The sequence below is a fragment of the Mustela nivalis genome, assembly GCF_964662115.1.
Source record: "Mustela nivalis genome assembly, chromosome: 5".
Taxonomy (NCBI): domain Eukaryota; kingdom Metazoa; phylum Chordata; class Mammalia; order Carnivora; family Mustelidae; genus Mustela; species Mustela nivalis.
In genome coordinates this window covers 110,346,231-110,359,978 of record NC_139024.1, presented here as the reverse complement: position 1 = coordinate 110,359,978, position 13,748 = coordinate 110,346,231, and the positions used below count along the sequence as shown (strand labels likewise).

Below are 13,748 nucleotides of genomic sequence, written 5' to 3'. Positions count from 1 at the left end.
AGAAAGTCATTTGGTTTTTCTTCAGATGTCCATTCCTAGTGAGGAATGGAACCTAGTGAGCTGTGCAACTACAACCCAGTGAGGGTGCAACTACACGGTCCATTCTGTCTTAGACATTAGGCTGAACTTCCTTTCTAGGAGGGAGTCAAAACTCCTTAATGTTGGCTTGAATTTCTAGAAAAAACCCAATCCAGGCCCTCGTGGAGTCCCCTCACTTTTCCAGCCCATCCGCTTAGTCCGATTCAAGTATTCCAACGAGGCTGCTGTGCTGTACACACCACCACCCTCGCAGAGGGCCTTCTCTTCACCTCCCGAGCGGGCAGCGCCGTGACGTCACGGCGTCGCGGGCGCGCCCCGCCCCTGCTCGGCTCAACGCCAGGGGACGCTCGAGGGCTGGGTCTCCTTGGCAACTACTTGCTCCGCCCCCTCAGGCCCTTTAACCTTTAGGGTGCTCGGGCGCAGAGTCCTTCGCACTCTTTCCCCTTTCCCCCTCCCCTTTCCCCTTCCCCTCTGCCCCAGGAGTCAGGGCCGGAAGTGAAGATGGCGGCGGCGGCGCCCGGCGGCGCGGCTTCGGCGGAGCTGGTGATCGGCTGGTGCATATTCGGCCTCTTACTACTGGTAGGGGAGGTACTCGTAGTTTTCCCAGTGTTTGGACTGGTGGAAGAGAGGGAGGGGCCGGCCCTGTAGCTGGCCTTTCCGGGCCCCGGAGACCCTCCTCATTCCGCCCCGCCCCCGTTATAGTTTGGACTGTGGCGGAGGGGCGCGGGGCGGGGGGCGCGGGGCGGGGGGGGCACGCTCCTCTGTTCGGGGGCGGGGGTTGCCCTGCGAGTGGGGGAGGGAGGCACTGATTCTCTGTATTCCGGCCGCCTTTCCTGTCTTTTCCCTGATGACGTCTAATGTTGCAGGTTTCCGTTCTCGAAACTCTTGGCCTTATCCCTGACCAGGGCACCGGGACGGGTGGAGTTTGGGGACGGTGGAGACCCTGGGGGTTGAGAAGGGAGAAGTAGCCTCTAAGTCCCCACGTGAGACGTGAGCACGAGGTGTGGGGCAGCAGCGCCTGATCTTCGCAAGTTCAGTAGCCGCTGGCCTTGAGCTGGAGGGGGGCCTCTTTGCTTCTTGAAAGGGGTTTTGTCCGTGTTCCTTACCCCTGGGGTTATTGAGTCTCCAACCTTCTCTACCCATTGTGCGATTCTGCCTTGATGACGTGAGATGTTCTGACTTCCAGGTTTCACATTCCTTTCGAGTCTTTTTGATGGATGTAAAAATTTACGCAGGGGAGAGATCTGTAGTCCTTTTTACTGCCAGTATCAGGGTGTATATACTACAGCCTTTCAGAACTCAGGTGCTTTCTTTCCCTACCATCTTAATTCTATTTATCTAGTGATCAAAACGTGGGCCTCAGTAGCCCCAGTGGCCTAGTTTTTACTTACTTGTCTCATATTAAAACCCTTGGATTTATTTTATTTGGGGGTTCAATTTATTTCTTTCCATACCCTTCCCCATTCTTGCCCTCTTTCTTCATTGTCTTTATCCTGTCCTGTTGTAGCTTTGTGACCCAGAGTATTTTGCTGCTTGGCATTACTGAAACAAACAAACAAAAAACAATCAACCGCCAAACACAGAAATCAAGGCTTGTGTTAGATTCCACTGCAGTGTCTGCAACCTAGGTAGTAAGTGATGTGTTTTGCTGGTAAATGTTTCAGCAGAAACTTTTCCCCTGACCAAAAAAAAAAAAAAAGTGTGAAAAGTTCTGGAAAGTTATCACTCTCCCAGAAAATAATACTGCCTTTACACTGCAGCATATTTTACTCCTCTTAGTGGAGAAAATGGAAACAGTAAACAGTAAAGGGTGGCTGGCCTTGGCCCCAAAGCCCATCCAGTCCTGTACTTCAGGAGGTCACTTTTCAGGCCATTATATACGGTTGGTTTAGGAAAAAACACATGAGTATGTAATGAGTATCAAAGTCTAGTGGGAGTATCTTGGCAGTTATCAGTTAATAAATGTTTAATGTCTGTGAGTCGTGCTGTAAATTGTGGGAGGATGGAAACAAAATGGCCTTTAAGAGAGCCTGAAGAGGGGCACCTGGGTGGCTCAGTGGGTTAAAGCCTCTGCCTTCAGCTCAAGTCATGATCTCAAGGTCCTGGGATCAAGCCCTACATTGGGCTCTCTGCTCAGCAGGGTGCCTGCTTTCCTTCCCCTCTCTGCCTGCCTCTCTGCCTACTTGTGATCTCTCTGTCAAATAAATAAAATATTTAAAAAAGGAAAAAAAAAAAAGAGAGCCTGAAGATAATGGGAAAACAAAAATTACTTTTTAAAAAAAGATTTATTTATTTATTTGGTTGGGGGCAGAGTGCAGAGGGAGAGAGAGAAACTCCAGGAAGACTTCCCGCGGAGTATGGGAGTGTGGATCCCCATGCCCTGCTAGATCCCATGACCCTGAAATCATGAAATCCCAACCATAGCTGAAACCAATAGCAGGCGAGACGCTTAACTGACTATGCCACCCAGGCACCCCAAGAATAAAAATTCTTAAAACAGGTATTTTAAGTACTGAAAACCAAAGTATGATTATATAAATGAGCTAGGACTTGAGAGTAGAGAGCAATGTTGGAAGGAAGTGGAATTGAGGTAGACTTTGGATAGATGAAGAAGGGAAGGTACTGAAGTTGGTGATAGTATAGAAGGAAAAGAGAAAATGAGAGGGGACTTAAGGAGTTTGAAACTAGATGTTGGAGCAGAAAAAAATTAGTAATAAGGGCTATTTAATTTTCTGCAAAATTCTTTAATTCCTGGCTTATTAGAAGAGAGCTAGATTCTCATGTCTGCTTGTATATTGTTTTTTTGAGTGTTTTGGTTGAAGTAAATGAAAAATATCCTATGTTAGTGGTATGTACTTGGAAGCAGAGGAGTAATTTTTAGGTAACTGTGGATGTTGTTAAGTACTACACCAAAACTCAGTAACTGGAAACTTTCTAAAGGTTAGTTGAAACAATGGAATCTGAAACCCTATCATTAAACTTTTCATTCTGTTACGTTAAAATTTGTTAATCCACTTCGCACTTTGGATCTTTTGTCCATGCATGGTTTTATAACATGAAGCATTGATTATTTAGAAAATCTGGTTCACTGAGTTATGCAGATATTCCAAATATGGATATATTTCATTACATAATAACAAAATATCCCATTAATTATATTACTGATCTTGTCAGAAGAAATATCGCAGAAATAAGTATTGAGAAACTGTCAGCTTTGCCATAATGGATACAAGTTTTCCAAAATTCTGAGTTTCATTGAAAGGTTGAAATTTTATCATTGGGAACAGATACTGTCAATTGTTTTTTGTGAAGTGATAGGTCCATTGTTCATTTCAACAAAATATGCCAGATATCCAAGTCTGAATAACCATAATCACTTGTACTTAAAAGTGATATTCCTTGAATAGAATGTCTTATGTGGCTTTGGTCATGCTTTTCCTGGAGACAGCCATCACACCTTGATGTGCAGCTGGAGAACTCCAATGCATACTTCACCATTTCCCCCATGGAGTATTGAAAAGATTCAAGGGTTGAAGTTCAATAAAGTTAATTTTTAAAGCTTCATTAAGATCAGTCTTAAGTTGTGTGTGTGGAGGGGGTAGTGAAGTATATAAATAACTACTGGCACAATTTGGTGCCATTGTCTTGATTCATGCTTAATTTGTCAGCAGTTTTACCACCGACTTACGCAGCATGAGTGCAGGTGTCAACATAATGAAAAAGGCAAATGACTTTTTAGTATTATGAGCATCGTTTTCAATTTGTAAATCCTTGGAAAAGGTTCTGGGAATGCTAGAGGTTGGAGGACTTCACACTTTGAGAACTGCTGCCAATAATCTACTGAAGAATCAGAACACTAAGATTGACTACTTGAGTGATCCTGGGCAAACAGAGTGGACTATACAGTGTCTTCTGCCACATGGGAAATGGTTAGGTTTGGTCCTTCCAATTCTATAATCTAACTTTGTCTCTTTTACGAAATCTAAGGGTTTCTTCCTAAGTCCCCCAATTACATTCCCTTTTGCTATATAAGACAGAGTCTTCATTACCGTAAAGCAAGTTTATTCTTGTTACTTAAAGTGATCATCACTTGGGAACTTGTTAGAAATAGTAAATATAAGACCCTAGCCTCCCTGAATCAGAATCTGCATTTTAACAAGATCCCAGGCAGTATATATGCTCATTAGTTTAAGAAACATATTCTCATTCCTACCTCTGCCCTAGTCATCAACCTTGACTGCTCATCAAAACCAACTAGGGAGTTTTTCAAAATCCTGTACTCAGGCCAATTAAATTAAAATTTTGTGGGAGGGACTGGGGCTTGTTCTAAACCTTTCTTTATGATTGTTAGCAAAATTATATATTTCTTTTATGAAATGCTCCTATGATGTTCTTTCATATGACATTTGGTTCATATATATGGACATATGCAATTCATATGACAGTTGCTATTTGGGAAGCAGTTACTGTGGCCAGGCACTGTGCTATAAACTCTTTACATCTTATTTAATACTTATAACCTGCTATGACGTATTCTTATTACTATTTTATAGACAATGACATTTGTTTTATTTTATAATACAGTAACTACTGATAGATTTAATATATAAACAAAAAGCTCTTTGGGGTTCTCAGTTTTAAAAATATAAAGGGATTGTGAGACCAGAAAGTTCAGGATCCTTTGGCTTAACTATTTTGGCTGGTTGCCCTTTCCCTGCTTGTCTGCCTGGTATTGGCAAACAGTTTCTTCTGCAGTAATACCTATCACTTTAAACTTTGTAAAAGTGCAGATCTTTTTGAAATCCATCAAAAAAATTATTGAATACTTTGTGTCAGGTTCTGCTAAGGATAGAATGATTAAGCTCAGCTTCTAGTGGGTTCAGAATAATTTGAGGAATGTTTTAAATATTTGTGAATTCATTAAAAAAGTCCATTAAAATATTAATATAAACTTGTGAGAAAATAATTTCCCCAAACTAAAATAAATTAGTAAGTAGACAGAAGTTGAACCTAGGTCTTTTTTTTCTTCCGACATTGGGGTTCCAAAGTCTACGGTCTGTTCTTTATTTTTTCCTGCTGTTCTGACACCAGCTGAAATGTTAGTAATGTGAAGGAATTACATGAAACAACCTAGATAGTTTTAAAATAAATATAGATTTAAAACAACCTAGATAGATTTAAAATCTTAAGTGAAAGAAGCTATATAGGAACACTCAGAAGACCATACACTATATAAGTACATTATGACATTCTGGAAAAGGCAGAAGTTATAGGGACAGATAATAGTGGTCATCAGGGGTGGAGAGTAGAGAGAGAGGGGCTAACTACACAGGCACAAAGGGGGATTTTTCTGTGGTGGTGGAGCTGTTCTTACATCTTGATTGTGATAGGGGAATTTGGAAGCTGTGAAACAAATTTGCTGCTGTTGTTAGTTGCTCCTGAACAGGATACCCACAAAGGAATGTTCAAGAATGAAAGGACAAAACAATACTTTTGTCTCAGAGCTCTTAATAGAGTTTATTTAAAGCAATGGTTCTCTCTTATGGCTAAGTAATATTCCATCGTCATTTGCCACAACATGGATGAACCCGGGGCATGAAATAAGTCAGAAAGAAAGACAAATACCATATGAGTTCACTTGCAAATGGGATATAAAAAGCAAAACAAAAAACCAGAAACAGAGCCATAAATACAGAGAACAAACTGTAGGCTGCCGGAGGGGAGGGGATGAACAAAGTGGGTGAAGGGGAGTGGGAGGTACAGGCTTCCAGTTACGGAATGAGTAAGTCGTGAGGATGAAAGGTACAGCATGGGAGTCAGTGATACTGTAGTAATGTGTGGTGACAGTTGGTAGCTACACTTGTGAGCATGGCATAGGGAGTAGAATTGTGGAATCACTATGTTGTAGGCTTGAATCTAATGTAACATTGTTTGTAAACTATATTTCAATAAAATGGGAAACAAATAGCGGTGGTTCTCAAGTTTGGCTCAGATTGGAATCCTCAGGCTTTTTTAGTTTTACTTTTTATATATTTAAGATTTTATTTATGTGAGAGAGAGAGAGAGAGAACATGAGCAGGGGTGGTGGGGGGTGGGACAGAGGGAGAAGTGGACTCCCTGCTGAGCGGGGAGCCCAACATGGGGCTAGATCCCAGAACCCAGAATCATGACTTGAGCCAAAGGCAGTCGCTTAACTGACTTAGCCACCCCAGTGCCCCTCCTCAGGCTTTTAAAATGCTATTGCTTGGAGGAGCTTTACTCTGAATTGGTTTGTGGGGATGGCATTAAGGGTATTTAAAAAGCTGCTCAGGTGATTGTTATACAACCTAGGCTAAGAATTACTGATTAGTACCTATATGCAATTCCCTAAATTTGAGTAGAGCAGAGCTTTTTAAAATGTAGTTCCTGGACCAGTAGCAGCCTTACCTGGTAAGGCTGTTACAAATACAGATTTTCTGGGCCTGCTCCAAACCCCTGAATCTGAAACTGGGTGTGGGTCCCAGCATTCTCTACTATAATAAGCCCTCCACATGATTCTGATACTCCCTAAAGTTGGAGAATTGCGAGTAAAGTCCTATACTCCATGTTAGTCACTAGAAAGGCATTGGTAACTATTAAGAGTACCTGGTGGATTAGAGGTTGTCATCCTTAATACAACTGATTGTATTTTTATCGCTGGAAAATTCCTTGCAGTGCATGTGTACTTATTTTAAATGTTCACTTTTCTTTGTTTAAGGTCCTTTAAAATTTGAATTGTAGTATAATGTGTTAATTGCATGGTGATTATCGGCAGTTAATCTTTAGCTGAATGGTATTCTTAAACTGTCAAAATGGGTCAGAAGTTAATTTCACTTCAAGTTATATTCTGTTAGGTTGGAGAAATCTGTAGGTAAAAACTATTCAAAACTAATTAAAACTATGATGTTGCATGAAAACATTAATGAGGTTCAATGAGGATATATGTAAAAATAACTTTTGTGTGTGTATGTGTCTTTGCATCTAAGTGAAGTTGTGCTGCTTTCATGAAATGGGCTTTGAAAATTTATAAATCTTGCACCAGTTTATAAGAGGTAGTACACCTTCCTTACATATCTAAAAGAACCTTCATTTGACAGTTTCCCATTGGAAACTTTCAAACACATACTATCCTCTGTGTAGAGAATACATAGGGCAGTAACAAAACATTTCTTTCTGTTCTCTTTCAGGCTATTTTGGCATTCTGTTGGATATATGTTCGTAAATACCAAAGTCAGCGGGAAAGTGAAGTTGTCTCCACCATAACGGCAATTTTTTCTCTGGCGATTGCACTTATCACATCAGCACTTCTTCCAGTGGATATATTTTTGGTTTCTTACATGAAAAATCAAAATGGTACATTTAAGGTAATTACTGTCATACTATGTGATTTTTTTCCCCCTTTCAAGTTCTTGGCAATTAAGTGTGTAAGTTTAGCAGTCCAGTATATATTGTGCTTTTATTGTTGTCTCCAGGGAAAGAATGCAAGTGGAAATGCAGCATAGAAACTGAGAATGGGACAACCATCATGGAAGACTAGAAACAAACTGTTAATTGACTTAAGAACTATTAATTCACCAACCCTCCAAATGTGAAGAATCCCTTTTGTTGATCTGAAAATATATTAAGTAATCGCAATAGTTTATTTTTGTGTCTCTTATAGCTCTCGTGAAGTTTGAGTTGATTTACATTAATGCAATAAAATAAATAATTTAGCAGGGCTTTTGTTAGTGGTGGATCAAACTCTCAATCTGTTTCATATCAAGTACTTTGAATCAGTATGGTATGCAGAAAAGACCACTAAGCTAGCTGGGAGTTACAAGATGTGACTTCTAGTCTTAACTCTTTACTGTCTAGGCTGTATCTTTGGCTAAATTAAGTTTTCTGGACTTCAGGTTTTTCATTTTTAAAATGAAGGGTGTTGAACTAGAAGGTTTCTGTGTTCCCTTTCAATTAACATATTTTTAAGTTTCTTTTTTGGGGGTTTTCTTTTTTTATTTAAATTCAATTAATACATAGTGTATTATTAGTTTCAGAGATAGAGTTCAGTGATTTCATCACTTACATAGAACACCCAGTGCTCATTATATCATGTGTCTTTCTTAATGCCCATCAACCAGCTACCCCATCTGCCCACCTCCCTCCCCTCCAGCAACCCTCAGTTTGTTTCCTATGCTTAAGAGTCTCTTATGGTTTGTCTCCCTCTCTGATTTCATCCTGTTTTATTTTTCCCAGGTTTGTTTCTTTTACTAACCAGAATCATACCGTGTGTATTGTTCTTTGATGTGCTTGTTGGAGATGTTCTCAGCCTAGCACACTCCTTTTATTCATCATACATTCTACATAAGTAGTACCGCTGTTTTTGGTTGCTTTGTTCTGCTGTTATAATTATGCCACCTTTTGTGCACAGACTTGAGCACAGGGACTGCAATTTGAGGGGAAGAGTGCCAGTTTGAGTGCTTGGCAATGTGAAGTGAAGGTATGCTGACTTGGCATTGATCAGGGGGCAGGCCATGCATGCTGACTCAGGCAGGGGGGTGGCTGGACTATGAATTTGGGACCCACAGACTGATGGTATTATGTGTGAGAGAGACGTGGCTCATTTTGCTTTTAACTTTTGTTTTTCTGGGAAACTCTCTCCTTCTATTCTAAATGAAAGCCTTCCTGGATAGAGTATTCTTGGCTGTAGATTTTTACCTTTTAAAACTTGGAATTTATCATGCTGCTTCCTTTTGGCCTGCAGAGTTTCTGCTGAAAAACCTACTGATAGCCATATCAGGTTTCCCTTGTATGTCACTGCTTTCCTTTCTCTTGCTGCTTTGAAAATTCTTTTTGTCTCTACTTTTAGCCATCTTATTTACTTTGTGTCTTGGTGTAGAACTCTTTGGGTTGGTTTTGTTGGGGACTTCCCAGATCTGGATTTTTCTTTCCTTCCCCAGATTCAGAAAGTTTTCAGCTATTATTTCCTCACAAAATCTTCTGCCCCCTTTTCTTGCTTTTTACCTTCTGGGATCCCTATCTTGCAACTGTTGTGCTTGACAAGTGTTGCTGAGCTCCCTGGGTCTATTCTCATTTTGTGTATTTTTTTCTTCCTTCCCGTCTTCTCAGCTTGATTACTTTCCATTACTCTGTTGTCCTCCAGGTGGTTGCTGTTCTTCTACTTCCTCTTATTTACTATTTATTCCAGGTAGTCTATTTTTATTCCCATTTAGTGAATCCCATAGCTCTTATTGGTTCTTTTTTACGTCTACCTTCTCTTAGTAGAGGATCTTATGGAGGTTCTGCACTCCTTTCTCAATTCTAGCAAGTATCTTTATGAGCATTACTTTAAATTCACTATCAGACATATTACTCATCTCCATTTCACTTAGGTCTCTTGCTCTTATTTTCTTCCACTCTTTAATTTTGGACACATTCCTCTGTCTCCTCATTTTGTTTATTGCTGTCTCTATTTCTCTGTGTTAGGAAAGTTAGCTATGTTTCCCGCACTTGAGAGTAGTGGCTTCATGAAGAAGAGGTTCTGCAGCGTAATGTCTCCTTTTCACCAGAAAATGGCGCTTCAGGGGAATCTCTGATGTGTGTACGAAGATGTCCTACCGTTGTGGTGGAGTTGTGTTTGCCTTCAGTTCAGCCTGCAATGGCTCTCTGCCAATTGTGGGCAGAGTCTGGTGCTGGTTGTGTTAGTGGTCCAGTCTGGGGCTGCCTTGGGCTTGAATTGAGTAAGACCAGGCATTTACCATAGATGAAGTAGCACCAAACTTCAGGCACTTTCCCTGTGTTGTTGTCCCATCCCCCCCAACCCCCCCTAGACCCCTGCCCCAGGGAAGGTTTTGTTGGTGGGCGGGGCCTGCAGTTAGACCAGCTGCCTGCCCCCAGCCCACTGTTGGGCTCATACTCAGACTGGTGTGTGGTTATCCTCCCCTCTCCCTGGAGCAGGACTCACTTTGGGGTGGTGCTGACCATTGTCTGGACTGTGCACACACTGCCAAGCTTGTGGCACTGCTTTGAGGAGATCTTGCAAAGAGTGATCAGAGGGGGTGGATCTGCCTCACTGTGGCCTCTTGTCTATGTCAGCCTGCAGAGAGTCTGTTCTACCAGTTTTCTGGTTATTTTCTGGGTTACTTATGCTCATGTGGGTGTTCTCTAGATGGCCATGTGGCAAGAGGTGAGTGCAGGGTCCTCCTACTCCACCATCTTCCCAGCAGCCGTTTTTAAGTTTCTTAATAGCTTAAGTTTCCTTTTTTTAATAAAATTTATTTATTTATTTGAGAGAGACAGTGAGAGAGAGCATGAGAGAGGAGAATGTCAGAGTGAGAAGCAAACTCCCCATGAAGCGGGGCGCCTAATGCAGGACTCGATCTGGGTGCTCTGGGATCATGACCTGAGCTGAAAGCAGTTGCTTAACTTACTGGGCGCCCAACAGTTTAAGTTTCTTGATGTAGGAACTGTGTCTTTTTTATTGATGTATCCCAGGTGTTTAGCACAAAGTAGATACTTAAATACTTGAATGAAATATTATTTCAGATAACGCAGTGTTGCCTGCTTCCAAAATAAGTTCCTGAATTGAGCCAGTTGGACTTAAATAAAATCTTATTATTTATCTGGCAGAGATCACAAGTAGGCAGAGAGGTAGGCAGAGAGAGGGAGAGAAGGGGAAGCAGGCTCCCAGCTGAGAGCCTAATGTAGGGCTTGATCCCAGGACCCTGGCATCATGACCTGAGCTAAGGCAGAGTCTTTAACCCACTGAGCCACCCAGATACACCTGGACTTAAAAAATTTGAAAACATTTTTGTAGTTAGGTTTAGATATATTATGATTGCTGTGAAAATTAGTTATTTACTGTACGTTACTAATTTACTTATTTATTTTTAAAAGACTTCATTTATTAGAGAGAGAGTGTACGTACCTTCCCTTTCTGGGAGCATGAGCAATGGGGGGGCAGAGAGAAAGGGAAGAGAACAAACTGACCCACTGAACACACAGCCTGAAATGCCGGATTCAATCCCAGCATCCTGAGATCATGACCTGAGCCCGTCAGGTGCTTACCCAACTTAGCCACCCAGGCACCCCAGTTAGCTAATTTATTTAGCAAGTATTAGTTGAGCACTTAGCATGTGCCAAGTGCTGTATGAAGATAATAATTAACATCTATTGAATATTTACTCTGTCAGATCCTGTTCTCAGTGGTTAATAATATATTACCACTCTTTAACCTCCCAAACAACCCTGTGAGGTATAGTATTATCCATGTTTTTACGGATAAGAAACCAAAGTCTGGAGAGGTAAAGTAACCTCTTTAAGGTTATACAGCCTGTAGGTGTTATAGCCAAGATTTGAAGCTCTGCAATCTGGCTTCAGAGCTCTTTGTTCACTAGAATATATATATATATATATATACATACATATTCTCAGTGGGTACTATAAAGATACAGAGATAGATAGATCTGATATAGAAGTTGTATTATCCCTTATATAATTATTGATTGAATAGGAGATTTCTTCATTTTGAATTTATAATATTTGGTTTGTTTAGATTTTGTAGGGGAATATGTTTCTTTGAAATTTCTAAGTATTTTCATGAAATTTTGAACTTTCTCTTGGATTACATAGTTGTTTGGGACTATGCTTAAATTAATAGTCACTGGGTACTAATTTTTGTTTGTGAGATGCAGTCTACTTGGTTGAGCAAGAGTTTGAGAATTCACCCACTACAAAAGCAAAACTATTAACCTGTAAAAAATTAGGGCACATGTTTTATTAACTGTTCCCTAAGAGAAGAAAATGTATAACTGTAGTTAATGTGCTTATTTTATATTTGCTTAATGTAAATGTGGTACCAGTAATTACAAGAGAAAAATGTTAGTTTTTCCCTCTACTTATTACAGACTTCTTTCTTTATCAGATTATTTATTAATTTTATGTTCTCTTTTTTTCTACTTTGCATTTACTTATCTCTATTTTGTTCTATTTTTAGTTACTTTAGAGCTGAGATAATATATCAGTTTTTGCTCCCCAATACTTTGATGCTTTTTTTCTTGGTATCTTAAAACATTTCTTCCCTTTCTTTCTCTTTGTTTTTTTAGGTGAGAGGCTGGGGGACTAGTGAAATTCATGAGTTTTCATTTGAAGGGCATCTTTGTTAATGCTTAAAAGTAGAACTGAATGGACTTTTAAAAAACTTTTTCCTAATAATTTGTAGAAAGTATTTTCTCCAAAGAGTTACTGATGAAATTTCTTGAGGTGCTTAGTGAAAGAAAAACAAATACAAATGTTTAAGAATTAGTTCTTCAGACTTCATACCACAATTGTAAGTTCAGCCATATTAGAGTAAAAGTATGCCATAATAGCTTTAACCTATCCTATCCTTCCTTATTACTTAGGAGAAATGTACAAGTTGGTAATTGTTTTCTATAATGAATTACATTTTATCTTAATTTTTATGATGTGCATTTCTTACTCCTAAATGAATATATGTATTCATTTTATCCATTTTCATCTCCAGTATTTTGAAGTCTTTAAATGATTGTAGTCTTGTTTATAAGATATAAATTACTTGGAAATTGCAGATGTCAGTGATTGTGAATGGAGGGTGCTCAAGCTTTCCTATAACCAGGTAGTGAACAATACTTTTCTATTTTGTTAGTTCCCTTCTTTGCTTTCTCTTCCTCCTTATGGCAGGGGTATATTGTAATAATGCATGAGTTGTTTTCCATTTTTTTTTTTCTCTACACATGGCACTATGAATAATTTTAGTCAGATAATTTGTTTCTAGTTCTTTTACAGAACAATTAACTTTTCAGATTAAAAAACAAAACAAAACAAAACAAAAAACCTTAAAGAATAGCTGTAAGTGTTTTGTTACAGTGTCTTATATAGTTGTCCAATAACTTTGGATAATGATATAACACAAAATGTACAGTCACAAAAAAAATTAAAAATTGACATTATCATGAATAAGTATTTTTTATTTTATACAATGTGTAAACATTTTTTAAAAAGAATTAGTAGTTAAGGGGCGCCTGGGTGGCTCAATGGTTAAAGCCTCTGCCTTCAGCTCAGGTCATGATCCCTAGGGTCCTAGGATCGAGCCTCGCATCGGAGCCTGCCTCCACCTTTCTCTCTCTCTGCCTGCCTCTCTGCCTACTTGTGATCTGTCTGTCAAATAAATAAAAATCTTAAAAAAAAAAATTAGTAGTTAAGATACGGCATTGAAACATTTTGTGTTTTGACAGCTAAAATGTTCATATCTAAATCCCTTCCTCCAATGATTAATCTCTCTTCATGGCATGTTGGTGTTGGATGTCTGGGTTTAACTCTCCAGTATTGCCTCATTTGTACTCTCAAACTGTGTCTTAGAAGTTTGTATTCTTCACTGCAGCTTAAATACATTTATTAATACCTATTAAGCGTAGAATATACCTGACACCCATGGGTGCGGGAGATTAATAAATGAGGCTGCTGTTTTCATGGAGCTTACATTCTGTGAGATCAGGCCGACAGTAAACAAAACAAGCTGACTTTAGAGCAATATGTTTTATGAGGAAATATAACAGATTGCTATGGAAATCTAAGTTTTGGGTAATTCAGATAGGGGTACAGGAAGGCCAAATTGCTGAAACAGGTTACTCGAGATCAGACCTGGATGAGGAAGAACCAGTTAGGTGAAGGTCCAGAGGTGAAAGGGAGAGGGAACA

At 39.7% G+C, this 13,748-nt stretch overlaps 1 protein-coding gene across 1 annotated transcript in view; it reads left to right on the top strand.

Annotated features, from left to right (window-relative positions):
• The first annotated feature begins 340 nt into the window (after window positions 1–340).
• Window positions 341–13,748, top strand: part of LMBRD1 (LMBR1 domain containing 1) — a 132,588-nt gene continuing 119,180 nt past the window's right edge. Inside the window, exons 1-2 of the mRNA XM_082731793.1 lie at window positions 341–618; window positions 7,245–7,421. Coding sequence (XP_082587919.1) covers window positions 541–618; window positions 7,245–7,421 — 255 coding nt within the window. The 5' untranslated portion in view covers window positions 341–540. The remainder of the gene's footprint in view (window positions 619–7,244; window positions 7,422–13,748) is intronic.